Here is a 16,884-nt window from a genome sequence, read left to right as displayed (position 1 = left end):
GGCAAAACAGCTATTGGACACAAAGTATGCGATTTACTGAGATTTTCGAGCCCTTCCCTTCTGTTTTTCCCTGCATCCCACGCCCTCATGTTTCACTAAATCTCCACTGTGGCACTAGTAGATGAATAATAGAGGAGCAGAGTTAGCCGCAGAGTGAAAAATAAGCGTCTGTCTGCCTTGTGCATAAGCATATGTTTATGATTGCAAATGCGTTTGGAAAAAAAGATGGCAAAAATGGATGGGGTCACAGAAGTGAGGTGAAAGAGACGTTGAGGGAGAGAAACATACGAAGCTGCAGGAGTAAAACGGGTCAAAGAGAGAGAGAGAGAGAAAAAGACAGAGGTGGGGGTCTCATCTGCTCTCAGCATGATTCAGACTGTTGTGGGGGGTATTGGGGTGTACTTTCCATCTATAATGCATCATCTCTTTGCTGGTGGCAGAGGCAACATGAGCTCATGGGCTAGTTAGGGAATGCAATCATTGGTGTAAGTTCTGCAGCCAGTTGAATCATAAGTAGTCTTTTTCTGTAGAAGCTGCGTGGAGACAGAAGTTCTTTTGAAGATGTAACCCATCCTCACAGGTTACATGTATATATGCGCTGCTGACAAGACGGGGATTTCCCCTTTTAGATTGCTTCATTTCAGAAGAGGTTGGTTGAACTAGTATGTTGCAAAACAAGTTTGTATCCAAGTTATGGTTGGGTGATACGCTAAAATTTTCTACAACTTGCAAATGCCAATATATTTGTGTGGGTGTTGGCAGCACATGCAGGGGGTGGGGGAGTCCCCACTCCAAACACAGTTTCATTCACCTGCCAATACTGAACTGACTCATAAACGACTCTTTTTGTTCAGTATTATTTTGTATTTTTTATCCATCGTCCACCAGAACTATTCAGCTCTAATTCTGGTTGACAGGAATCCTCAATCCACTGAGTTAGATGTTGACATTTTCTGGCTCTACATGTTGTCTTTTTCTGGGTAAGCTCCCCGATCCAAAATCTGTTGCTGGGCAGTTGCTGTCGCTTGTTCTTCAGTGGCAGGCCATTATACTAGCAAACTAAAATGAAAAAAAAAAACATTTACCCAAAAAGAACAACAGGCAATTGACTCAGCTATTTGCCACTAGCCAATGAATTAGTCGTATACAACCTAACCCTAACCATTACCAGCTCATACCCAATGGGCCTAACCTAACCTCAATTCATACCTTATCTGTAAACTTAGCCAGGAAATCACTTGTTGCTGCATTATGACTGGTCTTTGGTCCCCATGAGGTCTATTGGTCATGACATGGTCAGTGTTTAAGGCAGAAATGGGCACAAACACCCACATGCACAGAAGCATTAGGTTTAAATCAACGTGATGAAAAGGGGGAAAGCTTTATCACAGTAGTAAGCTAAGGAATACACTATATTAAAAACCCATCTCTATTAAAGCCAAAGTTCATATTATTTTGTGGTGCAGAAGTGCGTATCTTTCTCCTCCTGTTTCACATTGATCATTGAACATCCTGTACATATTTTTCTCGGGACGCACTGAGGGGGTCTGAAACCCAAACTGAAAATCACTGCTATTGGAAGAACTTGAAATGTTCCTGCCAAGTCAGAGTCTGTTTTAATGTAACAGTTCTATGGAGATCAAGCAACTTGTGCAACTGTGTCCCACTGTATCAGCTGTGCCCTTTGCCTTATTTAAACAAAGTCGGCAGGGGGATGTAAATGACAAAAAGAGTTAAGGTGAGATGGTCAGGTAGCTTCTTGTTACAGAGGCCCTCTGAGCCTCCAGCTTGTCACCTTTCACCACAGGGTCTGTTTAGCTGACAAACAGTGCACCCTCTGCTGTTCCTGCAGGATATGCTCCCCCCCCTGCCAGCAGTTAGAGTATCAGTAACTGAGTGTAACTGGAGAGACCTCAGCACATCCTCCTCTTCTAGTAGCAGTTAATTCAACAAGACCTGATACTCCAATTGCAAAATGGATTGTTCATTAGTGCCTCCCAAAGCAGCTCAAACCAAACCTGCACCCCTCTTTCCGAGGCAATCGTGAGGCCTCTAAAATTCCTTTTGATTTCATCCTGAACAAACCTAAACAACTTTATGGTATTTCCACCTTTTGCTGCTGAAAAAATGTAAACACATGCTGTGTCGAGCGTCTGAAAAAAAAATTGCCATTTGCTGTTCTTTCTCTGTCGAGGACCATCTCTTTTTCATGCCATCATCCATCTCCATCTCAATCACCAATTCATCATCTCCTAAATGCACAAGCCAGCAACAGCCAGACACAAATTGGCAAATTTCCTCCGTGTAATCACACCCAAAGGCAGAACAAAAGAGCAAGAAAGGCGAGAGCGAGGGCGGGAAGCATTGTTTAGAAATAGGAGATGCTTGTATGGAGTACAGAAGTGATAAGTGGGGAGCTCTGTCTGCGCCTGCCTGGAAGATGGGCCCTAATTTGCTTATTTGTAGCTGTCAGTTGTGCTTTTGTGTGCCCAGCGAACCGGGCCAATTGACAGGCAAAGGCTGCAAACGACAACGCTCAGAAGCCAATCTGTTTGTGTACTGGCACACAGGGAACCTTGAAGACTGCAACTTTTTTGCAATACCGCGGATGCCTCAGTAATTTGTATTCCCCTCTCCTCCACTGGGCTGCCTCCGCCTACTGGTTTGCTTCTTACACACTCTTAAGTAAAGTAATCTTAAGATAATGTTTATTTTATGCTTGCTGCAGTGCAAAGCGTTTCCTGAGCTTGCTGTATTTTCTCAATACTGCTGGTAAAACATCTTTCATTTTCCAGTTCACCAGGTTGACATGAAAGTCTTGTATGAAGAAATTGAGGCACTATATTTCAATATGACAGACTGTAAAAAAAACCCAGTGCTCCCCTCCTTCTTTCCTTTATCTTTGCATTACATTACCCTGCTTGTTCTTTCCTTCTCTTCCCAGTCTCGTCCTTGTTTCCTTTCCTCTACATATTTTGGGTCCTTTATCAACAAACCTCATCTATCCTCCTCTCATTGTTTTCTCCACTCTGCTTGTCACCTTTCGTCTTGTAGTTTTCTTTCCTCTACCCTCCTCGAACATATTTTGGTATCCCTGTCTCCTCCTGCCCCCTGCTTGTTTCCTCTTTTCTCCTTGTCCCCTTTCTCCTTATTGTTTCCTATCCTCTACTCTCGGACATACATTTGTCCTTGTTTTCTCCTTATATGTCTTTTAGGTTCCTCTTCACCTCATCTTCTTTCCTCTACTCTCTTTGTACTGTATGTCTTTTCAGTCCCCCCCCCTTTTTCCTCTCCTTATAAATACACCTTTTTATTTCCTCCCCTCCTCTCCTTGTCTCCTTTCTTCTTTTCTCCTTAAAAACCAAACCTTCTGTGTCTTTACAGTATCCCCTCTCCTCTCCTCTCCTCTCCTCTCCTCTCCTCTCCTCTCCTCTCCTCTCCGGGGAGGATTAGGACAGAGTCCTTTTCATCCCGCTGTAATCCTACACTGGCAACCCAACTCCAACAAGAATAAACATACACACACACACACACACACATGCAAACACACATACATTTAGCTGTGAGAGATCTATATGAATCACAAGCAATTTGACCACATTCATGTTCATGTGGAAAAAGAGCATCAGAGACTCGATGATGTTGTTGACAGTGTCAGATGTGCAGAGACTTTTCAGTTAATTTTCTGCTCCACTTGTTCCTCTCCTCCCAAAAAAAAGAGTGTGGAGGAGAGAGAGACATAAGGAATGAATAGGCGAGAAAGAGACATAAACAGTGTGATCTACCTCCCAGCCCGTTTCTGTCATCCCCCTCGAGGTGGGGCCTTGCTGGGACGCTGTCAGCTGAGCTCCCCCCCCGCTGAGACCTACAATAGCAGATTGGCAACACTAATGCCACGGCTCGGTTTATCTGCCTGAATTAAAACCCAATTGGCGAAGGGTTATGGGAATTGTTGGCTCAGGGAGAGCTTTTTCTTTATTTATTTAATTTTCAGGAATTATGTGTGTGGGCGCATTTTAGGGGAAAAAACTGTAATCAGAGGGATAGAAGCTTGAGGGGTATCAGTCAGAGGATTAAACACTGAACTAATACAGCTAGATGCAGAGCCGTTGTTAGCCCTTTATTAAGAAGGATGTGTGTTTGTTTGCAAAAGGACGGGACCCGTGTGTGTATGTGTGTATGCGCGCACAGGAAGTGCTCTTGAGGCAGGCAGGATGTGCTGGATGTGTTTGGCTTGGCTGAGCTGCGAGCTAGGTTGCCGTCCTGAGGATTGCTGATGCGGGGGACAAAGATGCAAAGATTTCTTCCTGCATTCAAGAGAAAATTTACAGCAGAAACACACCTCAAAACACACACACACACACACACACACACACACTAAAAAAAAACTGTAAAGTCAGCTGGGACGGAAACAGAGCGATCCAGGAAAATTGCCATGAACCAGGCTCCTTATTCTCAGCTGACAGCTAATCGAGCCATCCATCAGTTTTATTCCACTGTGTGGAAACAGAGGAACCTGGTCACTTATGAAACGATGGAGTTTGATAGACAAGCGCACATATTACATAACTAGTCCATGTCCTCGCTGCAGTGAGGGCAAAGTTGTTGTGTCAGAACAGGACAGGGTAAAAGAGGGTATGTTAGGACAAATGACTCATCATCAGAGGTGAACTCAAGCAACCTTATGTCAGCTGTTCAATTTGGATGCGTTGCTGTTGCACAGTGTTCAACTCCTTTTAAATGGTTCACTGTACATTCCAGGAAATTTGATTGAGAAACAGTGAAAATAGAAAATGATAATAATCCTAATTATTGTTATATAATTAGAAATACCTGAAAAATGAACTTAATGCACTTAATCACATCAGTGCAGAATTCCTGTCAATCCAGCATTGCCAGAAAGCATTCCTGCTTAATGATTCTGCTTTAATTACCTTATGGTATATATGGTCCAACACATCAGCTCCAACTGCAAGCTGGAAAATTACATAAAGGTGCATTGTAGTAGTTTTTGTAAGAAATTTAAAGAGAAAAAAAAATCTTTACTCGGGGATAATTACAAGACTGAATCTGTTTGAATTAATAACTAATTAATATTGTACAAATTCATCATTTGCCAAGAAATGCAAAGGGCTAGCAATTTTATCAATGTGATCAGTGATGATTGATTAAGCTGCTTTTGCGAGCATTTTGACCAACCACAATCGAAAACAAGACAGATGTCCATTTCATGGCAATGTAAGATGGGTTACAAACAGCAGATTTCATGCCTGAGAGGCTAAAACCATATATGTAAGGCACAACTTGTTGCACTTAAGTATATAACTTAAATCCGGGGTGCTGAATCCCTCTTGTAGTGAATGAGCAAAAAGAAAAATAAAGGACAGGATCCCATTAAACTGTTCATTCTTGGATTCTTGCCACACGGACATGAATTAATTGATTCTTAAAGGAGTCATCACCCGGAAATCGCAATTTCTCTCGTTAAATCATGCATATTGGTGTTGGACCTCTGTTGAAACTTGCCTGAAAAGCTGGAGTCTGAAAGTGGCTTATTTTTTTCGCTTTGGCTCTTTTTCCGAACAGAAATAGCGCACAATAGTGCGCGTTCCTAAAGCACGAGATTTTGACTCTGCTCCTGTGGTGACGTTACCACAGGAGGCTACTTGCATATGCATCGGCTCACATCCGTCCTCAGCCAGAGTGAGCACGCCGAATATGCTTATTTCTCTGTCATTTTCACGCCATACATCGTCACCGCCAGCATTAAAACTCAGGTCTTACATGTAAAACACGAGTGTGAAAAGTAAGACGGAAAAAAAAGAATTTACCATTCAGAGACATCCTGCTGTAAACGTGTCTCTTCCACCGTCTCTGCCTCTTCACTCTCCTGTTCGGTTTCCGACTCCGGCTCGTACATAAATGCCTGAATTCCGTAAGGTTCGTCATTTAGTGTGTGCGCCATGACAGGGGGCTGTTTATGTTTTGGAGTCTGTGTGCATGCAGGCTCGCCCCCATTCCGGCTCTGTCCTTCCTGCGGCCAATCAACGCGCGCCTCATTACATATTAATACAATGCACATCCGGACCGGTCAAAACCTCGCGCATAATCTCGCGTGAGAAAGTCGCGGTACGAAAAAGTGTCAGAACAAGCTCTATGTTTGATTTTTTTTCTTTTTTTTTTTTCTAATAAGTTTTAAGAATTGATCCAAAGCGATCCGAGAGGGACTGGATATGTAAAAAACCAGGTGATGACTCCTTTAAAAATCTGAAATACAGTCAGCATTTCTCAAGAGTCAAGTAAAGTTTTTCCACATGTAGTCCAGAAAAAGAAGAGGGGTCCCTTTTCTGCGATGTGCTGATGAGACAGAAGAGGGAGGGACAAAGGAGGCAAATAGAAGCACGGGCAGAGATTATCGTAAATAAAAACTATGAGAGAGTGAAAGGACGTGTTGAAAGATGAGACAAAAGCGTAGGGGGGTTATCAGCACACATACAATCCTGCTGTCGCCAAATTCACAGTGACACACCACACTACCCTCCTTCTCTGCTGGCACTCCTGCCTGTCCCATATCTTCTGTGTTGACAGCTGATTGGAAGATGGCCCACACAGCCGAGGTAAAGAGCGGGACAGAGCCTAGGAGGGAGAACACAGACAGAAACAGAAGATAAGCTCCTCATACTACACATGACCTTTCCCTTATCCTTCTCTCTCACTTCCCCCTCAGCTCTGGTACAAGGTTGTATATTCAGTCCTCCAGGGCGCAGTACTCCACTCATCAACCACATACATTATAGATATACATCCTGTCCTCATAGATCCCAGAGGGAAGCACTTGTGAAGAGGTAAACTCCTCATTGAAGAGCAGAATCAGTGCAGGAAAGAGCAAGGGAAGTACTGTGACGACATCGTAGTCTGCCTCCATTGACACACACGTTGCGTCTGGACTTCTTCACAAGAGCTTTTGTTGGATTTAATTGTCTCGAAGGTTTTTGCTTAATTGTCCATTTTCCTGGATCCTGCTCAGATTCAACAACCGCTTTCACACCTCACCAGATGTGCTGGACTCTTAGCGCCAAAATCTTCAGTCAGGAAAAAAGACCAATTAGCTGAAGTGTGAAAACATCCTTTAAAAACAAATAAAGGTGTTTGCGAACAATGTTGTTTTGAAAAAATGTTTTTTTCTTTTTAAAGTCTTATGGTGCATCAGGTGTTAAAAAAAAATTGAGCTGCAATCAAAAACATGCTGACAAAATATTCATACGAAGATGTTATTATTAGAAATGATAGCAGTGAAAGTTATAAAATATGAAAGCACGATTTCATTCTAATTTCCCTCTTTTTCCCATTTATCCAAACAGACTCGTCGGGCCAGGTGACCTCCTCGCCCCTGGGCTCACCCACGTCCCACCGGGGAATGCACCCGTCCCTGCTCAGCCCGACGTCCATGGGGCCCTCCGGCTCTCTTCACTCTCCCATCAGCACGCTGAGCTCGCCCATGAATGGCCTGGCCTCACCCTTTTCAGTAATCAGTTCGCCCATGGGCCCCCACTCCATGAACTCGCCCGGCATGGGCTACGGCCCCAGTGTCAGCCCCCAGGTGAGGCCCGTGACAGACCCACAACCATGCATTTGCATGCACACACACACACTCAGTTTTGAGGCATACCTACAACAGATGCACATGCAGGCATTGTGTCTACAAGATAACTGTCTTTGTTCTTTAAGGTAACAGCACACATTATTACCTTCAGCAACATGTATTTGTCCTGTGCGGTTGACACTTGAGAGCTGTTGTTGGCTGATTTGTTAGAATTTCAGCTGTCAATACAGTCTCTGAATTACCCTGAACCATGTACCTTGTGCTAGACGCCTTATATACTTTCTTTATATACCTTATATTCAAAAAAACCTGTATTGTCCCATTTAAAGACATACCAGTCTCTGTTCTCCATTCTCTGTTCATTCATTCTACACACAGTGTGCAATTCCTGCTGGTAGGGGTCTTTCTATCAAAACAGTGAAAACAAAAGATGTAATTTAGTGATCTAAAACAGCGTGGGATCATGATAAATGTTGTCTTCATCGTTAAACAAACGCCAACGCTGATGAAAATCCATCTGACGTGACTCTGGCAAATATGTTTACAGATGAGGAAATGTTTCAAGGCTTTTTTTTTTTTTTTGCGTTAATTTTAGTCAGGTTCTCCATTAGTGTCTCTCTAATGTATTATCCAGTGTTTCCTGTGTTTCCCTGGAAAGATAGATATAACAATATGAAATGCACTTGTACCTTTGAGGCATTTTTTTTGTTAAAAATGGAACATTTCATATCTTTAAGCATTTCAAAGCAACAGGCAAAAATGTGTTCACTTAGCTTAGCATACAGATTGGAAGCAGGCATCTAGCTTGGCTATTAAGTAAAAAAAAAAAAAGTAAATAAATAAACAAAGCAAATAACACTTACCAGTATATCCTACTCATGTTTTTGAGAGCTAGCCTAGTTGTCTCTCACGACTTCCACTTTTTATGCTAAGCTAAGCTAACGTGTAGCTTCATATTGACAGAGGTCTTCTCATTGGCCAGAAAGTGAATAAGTGTATTTGCTCAAATCTTCCTTTATACAAACAAGGATTCTGGTAATGAGTCTGAGAGCATTTCGAGCCAAGCTACATTTGTGGCAGTCAGAAGCCAGAAAGCTTATTATACAGCCGTCTCTCACAGTGTTTCATGAGATTGCTGTGTACTCAGTCTCAAATCCACACAGAAGTTGAGCGGCCCTATAAACTAACCAGACAAATGGTTCTGTATCTTGTCCTACAAGTGTATTCACATGTCTCAGAAGTGCAAATTACAGTCGCTAACGCAAACACACACACACACACACACACAGTATAATTTCCCTAAGCCATGCCCCAGCAGACAGAGGCCTTGCTTTGACCTCTTGCCACAGTTAATCAAGGCCTATTCAACTGGGATTCCACAGTACTTCAGCTCTGTCACTCTCTCTTCTTTATCTGGTGCATATTTGTCACTCTCTGCCGCCATATCTTGCCTTCCTCTCTATCCCGTCGTTCGTCTTCTCTTCCAGCTATCCTCTTTACTCTGTTTTTTCTCGTCTTGTTTTTTGGCCCATTTATTGTCTCTTTCAGACCATCTCCATTTCCTCTCTCTTCGTCTCTGTCGCTTTTGTTCCATCAATAAGCCTCAGTTTCGTTGGTATTAAAAAAACACACACACACAATTAAGACATCAAAGCCTGCAGTGGCCCAGTTTCTGTCCGGAAGTCATATCTAAAATTGAAATTGTTTCCTCCCAGAAATGCGGTGGCTGCCCTTTTTTGTGTTTGTTAATAATTGTGTTAAAGTGCATCGGCAATGCAATGCTATATGGAATGGGCTCTCCTCGCCATTGTTGGGCTTATCGCAGAAGTGTCCCACATGTAATGGAGTTAAGAGTGGATTAGGGGCAGTCTCAGAAAGCGGCCAGAATCTTTCATTACTAGAAAGCCCCTTTTCCCGCTCCCCACTGCTCTCTCCTTCTGATTCTTCTACACTTTTTAATTCCAACACTTTCATCTGTGCTGCAGTTCCTGTCCCGGAGCGGCATACTTTGTATGCAGGTTGGGTGTTTAAGTAGCAAACATTGTATGTCTCAGTCTGTCTCAGTTGAATGAATCCATTTACTTATCCTTACTGCCTCTTTGCCAACGCTGCCATTTTTCTTTGCTTTATAAAAAGAAGGTATAACAGCTGTTTCCGTTGACAGTTTTCAAACTGTACCTACGGTAATTACAGCATGTATCTACCTTGTGTTATGGGTCATGGCTGGTTTCCAGTCTTTAACAGAGCAGCATTGTATTGAGTGTGCTGAAACAGCTGTTACCAGTCTAAGTGGCTCCAAAACATGATGATTGCCACTGCTCTTTCTTTGCAATTTGCACTTTGCACATTTTATCCTTGGAGTTGTCAAACCTTGGCAAATGGGTATGACTAATAGGTTACTGTTGGTGATTAATGGTTGACATGAACTTCAGTTAGGGCTGGGTATCTAAAGACAGATTCCAGTTCCGATAAGTGAATTTAACTCTATAACGAAACAATGTCCTCTCTTGAGAATTGTAAACATATTCATTTGTAAAACAAGGTTTTCAATGATGGATTGGTTATGAGTCAGAGTCGAACACCCTCTTTACCACCTTCGCTTCACACCCGTTTCACGATGCCAGTGTGTGGTAAACACATGCAAATTTAAAGCGGAATGTCTAACGCTTCAAATTCAGATTGAGGAAATCAGAAAATTTAACCTTCCACTTCCTGATTCTACAATGACCTTGAACATCAATAGTTTTTTCCCTTAACAAGTAAGGCTGTCAAATTATGCAGTAATTTAGTCAAATAATGTAATCATTTTGACAGCTAAACCACAAGCTTTTCATGATTAGTGGCAATGATCATTTTTGTATCACAATTTGTTAGTGTCTGTACAAAACAAACTTATCTTCTCACATCTGGAGAACATTTGTGTTTCTTTGCAGCACTACAGTGCTTTATATAATGCTGTTTGTCACATTATTGACCTTAAATCAAAGTTATATTTAGCAATATTGATGAATTTCGATTAATTGTGTAGCCCTGGTAACAACTCAGTGGTGACTACAGCAGCAAGTATTGCAAATTGTCGAGTACTAAAAGTTGGTGTTGTTTGGTTGAATTTTGATATGGTCTACTTCTAAATTTAGATGATTTAAGTATGTTTCAATTGATATTGGACTAGGCTTAATGGAAGAACAGGGGAATATCATATTAGTTCTAGCTCACTGTCTCACTGCCAACATGTCTTATTTGTTCTATTACTAGTCCTTATCTTTATTGTACGGCTTTTTTTTTTAAATTGTGTATTGTTATTATTATTTATTAATGATTATATGCCCCCATATTTTGCATGTATGATTAGCAGTAACAAGCGTACAAACATTAAATAAATGGTCTATAACTAACTTTAATGTAGTTAGCAGATTTAAGGACAGTTTCAAGTTCACCAAGGTACAGCATTTGTCATCAATTATAACGTCTTCCATGAGGACATTGTCATATAATTACAACATTTATTTAGCATATTATAATTCAAAATCTTTGTTGATACTGGCGTTATCATATGATTGTTGATAAAAATGTTAATAATATTTAGACTTATCTACATACTGCTACTTTATAATGTGTTATAAACTGCTATTTAAGTGTTTATCTATCATTGCTGCATAGTAATGCTAACTTAAAAAGTAAAAAAATATATATATATTACATATTATATAATAAAAAACAATATTTAAAAGATATAGTAAAAAAAAAAAAAAAAAAGTGTGTTCTTACTCAATAAAGGCATAGAATGAAATTATTATTTTGGTTATTCTACCAAAAGTCAATTGTCGTTTGGGTGCCGGCTTTGAAACATTTCAAGTTGCACCCAAGCCAAAATCTGACAGGTATCCATATTCTGAGGTTTCCAGCTCTTAACCGTCAACGTTTGCATAACTGAGACCTGTCGAAGCTGCTGACTGTTACTTAGCGAGGGTGGAGCCAAGGCAGTTTGATGTTAGAGGTTAAAGATGGTGGCAGGGCCCTGTGGTCGTGAGGCGCCGCACTTCTGATGAGACGTGATTTGAGTCAGACGGCGTATGCCACTTGCTCTTAACACTCGGCTGACTTGCCGTTTTCATGAGCAGTTGACTGGAACGAGGTCACAGCTCAGCCTCCTCCCTACTTAACCACCCAGAGGCCAGTGGGAGACACCCGCCTATGCCAACCGCACACACACCTCAAGACACAGGGTTAGGGTTAAAAGAAAGAAATAGGGTTTTAAAAATGTAGTTTGCCGTGTCAACTGCAGATGGACCTTCTTTTTCAGCTTTAATTCCTGTCTTATTTCTTCCTGTCGTCTTGTAATGACAAGAGGACCTTGTTTGCCATAAACTGCAATCATCTGTGTCTTCTTTTAACAGGAAACACAGCTTTTAGATTCATGGATGCAAGTGGAAATCTGAACAAACTTATCTGGTTCTTATCAAGACCTATGACATTTTCAATGAACATTGGTCAAAACCAAAAACAATGAGCCTTAGCTGTCCTTTACATCAAATGCGCAAATGACAACTTAATGACAGCGGGGAAAGGATGAACAAAACTCCCATTCTAACTGGAATCTTACATCCTCCAAAAGCCAAACCACATGTAAAGAGAGAGACGGTCCTTTATCACCAGCCAATTCTTACATCTCATACAGTGCCTCTTCCCCCTGAGCTCTGTCCCGAACATTGAGACATGCTGACATGCTGCGGTTGAGCTTTTGTTTTGTCTTCCAGTGAGAGACTTTTTAACATGTTGCATCTGTTCTGTGCATCCCCGTTATCTGCCGTCTATGTTTTGGAAGATCAGGCAAGCGTCCACATTGTTCAGAAGAGGGCCACACACACTGTCAACAAACAGAGACTCTGCCTGCAACAAGAAATGCATACTTTGTCTTTAGTTGAGTGGTTTTGCCCTTAGAGGGCTCCTCAGCTCTGTTGTTGTGTGCGAGGGGAAACGTGGCGTGACATCTCCCTGGGTATCTGGCCAGTACCAGGCCACAGCCATGCCCATTAGGATCAGACCCATCAGTGGTCTTGTCTGCGGGCTTGAACTCACCGATAATATGGACCATGTCTCGATCACACAGACCACAACTCTGCAGCTGGAAGGGATTATAGGCAGGGTTGGAACACATTTTACACTTGACAATGACAATGGTGAGAGCTGTTGGGTTGTTTTATTTTTTATTTTTTCCTGTGAGAAAAAAGGAGTTCTTTATTGTCAGATCCGACTCCCATTTTCCATCTTGCAGCTTGGTCTATACCCCTCTCGCTTCTGTGCTCTCCCGCTGAAACCTTCCTGAGAATCTTAAACCAACAACAGGCCTCCAGTGTCTCTCAATACGCCTTACAAATACATATAAAGCTCGAGTGTTTCTGGAGGTGAAACGCTAATGTGAAAAAGGTGTAAATGCTTTACAAGAAATGGAACATGCATTTAATAAGTTCTAAATGAGCGGCGGTGGTGATGTCATGGGCTAGTTTGGGTACGTCGTGTTTAGACGAGGGGTCGCTAGGAGACTGAGGCACAACACACTCGGGAGAAGGAGGGAGAGAGAAAGAGCGAGAGAGAAGGGGAGCGTAGTGGACCTCCGTTCCTTCCTGTGTGGGAGTAATAAAGGTCCATTCCGCTGCTCTGGTCTTTGATGGACCTCGTTGTAGTCACTCTGCATGACATCATGGCTGCATGGCTCTAACGGCCGCACAAAGGGGCTGTGTGTAGGGTCCCAGGAGAGCAGTTAAGGCTCTCTAACGTCAATCAACCCTCAAATGGATGGGGGAAAATAGTTTTTTTAGCCAAAGCTGTCTCCAGGTAGTAATTAGAAGCAGTTTTAGAGACCGCCTTTTCTTTCCCTCAGTACTTGTAGTCCAGGGAAGTGTAACTGATGTGTAGAATTAATTAAAGTTGTGCCTCACTAGAAGGTTGGTACACAATTATTTGGGTTTTGGTTTTAGTGGAGAAAATATTGCGTTACTTCGGGACAGGATTTGTTTTGACATTTTTCTGCTAAACTCATCATAGAGTTTCCCATTGGCCTTGTTAATCTGCTGTTACTTCTGTTTTAACCTGCATGATATGAAAATCAGTAAAAAATTGCTGCAACTAACTGCAAATGGCGTGTTCATACTAGCTCTTCCCTCCTTCTTCTACCCTCATGCTAACTAACCTTGCAATCGGCACCAAATGTACACCAAATTAATCTGAGGGTAGCTGATGGTCAGCTGGGGCTTCTGATTGGTCAAATGGTGTAAATATACAGCCCATGTATTCAGGACTGCATCTGGTAGGTCAAGTGCGAATGTATAGCACGTGTACTGTAAACAAGATGATTTTTGTTATTCATTGCATTTCAGGCTGTCTTTTATTCTGTTTATAGCACATATTCATAGCACTATCACAATGACAATTTAAACTTTAATTGTGAAACATATGAAAGAAGTGTTGTCTAGTTGAAAGACACAAAAAATCAGGAAAGCACAGAAATGACATCAGTGAATAAGAAATTAACAGCATTACTTCCAAACGAATAAACGTGATTAAATGTGTTGACGGAATTCATGCCAAATGAAGAATATACCATGTCAGTTTCATGTTCCCAGTGGCATTTATCTAGGATGTCACGTAGTGTGATAGCGTTCGGGCCTGAGTATGTGTGTTCTGACATGTAGGGGCCACACAGGAGACGAGCCATCCGAGGAGGGGGCAGCTATAAGGGATAGAAACGGTAACATTAGGTTTAAGTTTCAGAGAGCAGCCTTCTAACGCAGGCTGTAGACGTTGCGGTTTCAATGCCTCGGGGGCACACATTTATTTTAAAGCTTCAAATAATCCCTTCAGGGCTTTAATTGCATCTGTGGTGTGATCTTACTGCAACTCAACACTGTGTGGGGACAGACATGTGCACAGCGGTATGACTGAAGTGTAATGACACTTACTGTATGACTTATTCTACTTTTGTCACTGCTCACACCTGTGAGACCTGTCGCAGTGCACAGTGTCTCAGGCAGTAAAAGCAAAAGCACCGATGCAAGGAACATAAAACCAGATCATTAAGAATGACAATAAAGGTTGATCATTAAATTCAAATCATCCATTCTGCCAGAATTGGTTTTAATCAGCTCTCACTTCTTGTTTGAAGAGCTAATCAATCACACACCAGGTAACTTTGATGTGAACGTTAATCAATAAACTACCAGGTTACCTTGAGAAAACTATAGCAGTGAATGAGAGCCATTGTGAAATGCTGATAATAAAGTGAAAACCTCAGACTATTGTAATGACTTGCTAACAGATTTATCAGTTCGTTATCTGCTGGTTGATGGACAATCCTAATATGACTGAATGATCTGCAGGATGCAATCATTATAAATACAGCTTTTTCTACGACGATTTGACACTGATATTTTAATATCTGCTACACTGTGCTGTTTGATAAAAGAAATACCAGTGCATTCACTATCATGTAGCATGTAAGAGGACACTTGGCGACCATGATGGATGACATGATGATAATGGACCTAGTAGGGAATGAATCAGTGGGTGGCTCTTGTTTTGACACTGGAAATACTTCTCAAGGCATCACTGAGTGATATGTTAGACAATCAGCAATCTTTTTACTGATCTGCTGGAGGACATAAACCAGTGACGAGTGGAAACAATAGAACATTCACACTCACAGTGAGGCTGATTTACAATTGGAAAATAGAAATTCTAATCGTGTTAAGGAATGGACGGTCAGCTAATGGCTGGAGGACTTACTAATACACAATGAGAATCTTTGTCAATTAATCACTGGATGACAGATGAATGATCACATGAACATGACGACACCCATGAAATTGCTTATTATACATTTTTTTTAACAGTGTTGCACTTATGAACCTGGTTTCTCCACGTGGCAGCATTCTACTGAAATTTTAACACCCATTTTAACTGCACACCAAGCCAGAGGGATACAAATTGCAGACAAACTACATTTGGGAAAACAGGACAGAGTTTACTTGTATCTTATTCATGCACCTGAGTGACCTCACGAGGCTGCATGTCTGTACTTTCCTTTTCTTTCTTTTGCTTTGGAGAATGGCACTACTTACTGCAACGTTGACTAAAACAGTGTTAAGATAAATGTTTCTAAACATGTAATTGGAATAACTGAACACTTACTTTTTCCTGGCATTGCCGAGGAATGTGCAGCATATTCCGGTCTTATCCAAGCCAAAAACGTATCCAAAAATAATGCACCCTGCTTAATGCAGTATTTATTCAAGTGCATGACTCATTGTGGCTAATACCTTGATTAGAATGGATTATCATGCATTAAACACTATTAGTCATGGATCATTTACGATGCCAAAATTATACTGTACAGTAAGGTATACAAGTTCCTATTTGAAACGGAACTGTTTGATGATTACCAGACACAATATTAGTGCGTAGACAAGGTACGCATTTGCTTTACGGTTACAGTTCAGTTAATTTGGTTTGACCCGAAGACAGAACAGATTGTTGCTGTTTATTTTTGGTCCTGTTTGTGTTCACACCGGAGCTGGATCCATGACGTTATACAGACTGACAGGTAACTTATCGATTGGGCAGTATTTGACTGTGATCCTGCATCGTCGTCAGAGGTGTGAAAACATCCTAAGACGTGCGGCCTGTTTCTGAAAAGAGCAGAGGGAAGGTTGTCACCATTCAAACACTCGGCTGACTGCTGCGAGAGGAGAGAGACTCCACGGATAGAAGAGCTGCTATGTCAATGGCAGAGAGTGCGGTAACCACAGGAGCAGCACTGTTTCCTTTATAAACAACCCTCATGTTCATCCACCCACGCACGGATCAAAAGGATACCTGCATTCAGACAAAACATGCACGTACTCACGCATGCGCATGTGAAATCCATAATCACAATCATGCGGATACATCCTGATGCAGACCTTAAACATACATGTATGCATGCTGCAGACCCACCTCTATGTGCACACACACACCCCCATTAAGGCCACAAACAGACACTCAGATGCAAGCACACACTGCCATGCGGAGGTGAAGCAACAGCTGAAAGTCACTGTGCGTATTCCCATTTCACTGCTGAAAGGCTCACTGCCTTTCATGCCGCTGATAGTCTTAATATCCTTTTTTTCGCTCTAACAAAAGTTTCTGTCAAAACACACACACAGACGCATACACATAAGCCCCGGCAGTGCTTGTGATGATTCATTTTATCTGTTGTGGCACAGCGGGAGGTGAGTTTCGGAAAC

The 16,884-nt window shown here is 41.8% G+C and overlaps 1 protein-coding gene across 4 annotated transcripts in view; it reads left to right on the top strand.

The window, feature by feature from the left end:
- The window catches only part of rxraa (retinoid X receptor, alpha a), a 112,670-nt gene that overhangs the window by 61,053 nt on the left and 34,733 nt on the right, over nucleotides 1–16,884 (top strand). For all 4 annotated transcript variants that reach the window (XM_030435070.1, XM_030435068.1, XM_030435071.1 and 1 more), the window contains exon 3: nucleotides 7,362–7,600. In XM_030435070.1, the coding sequence (XP_030290930.1) occupies nucleotides 7,362–7,600 (239 nt within the window). The remainder of the gene's footprint in view (nucleotides 1–7,361; nucleotides 7,601–16,884) is intronic.

Source organism: Sparus aurata, chromosome 12 (genome assembly GCF_900880675.1).
Source record: "Sparus aurata chromosome 12, fSpaAur1.1, whole genome shotgun sequence".
Lineage (NCBI taxonomy): Eukaryota > Metazoa > Chordata > Actinopteri > Spariformes > Sparidae > Sparus > Sparus aurata.
The sequence above is the reverse complement of the archived record's forward strand: the minus strand, read 5'-3'. Positions and strand labels throughout refer to the sequence as shown.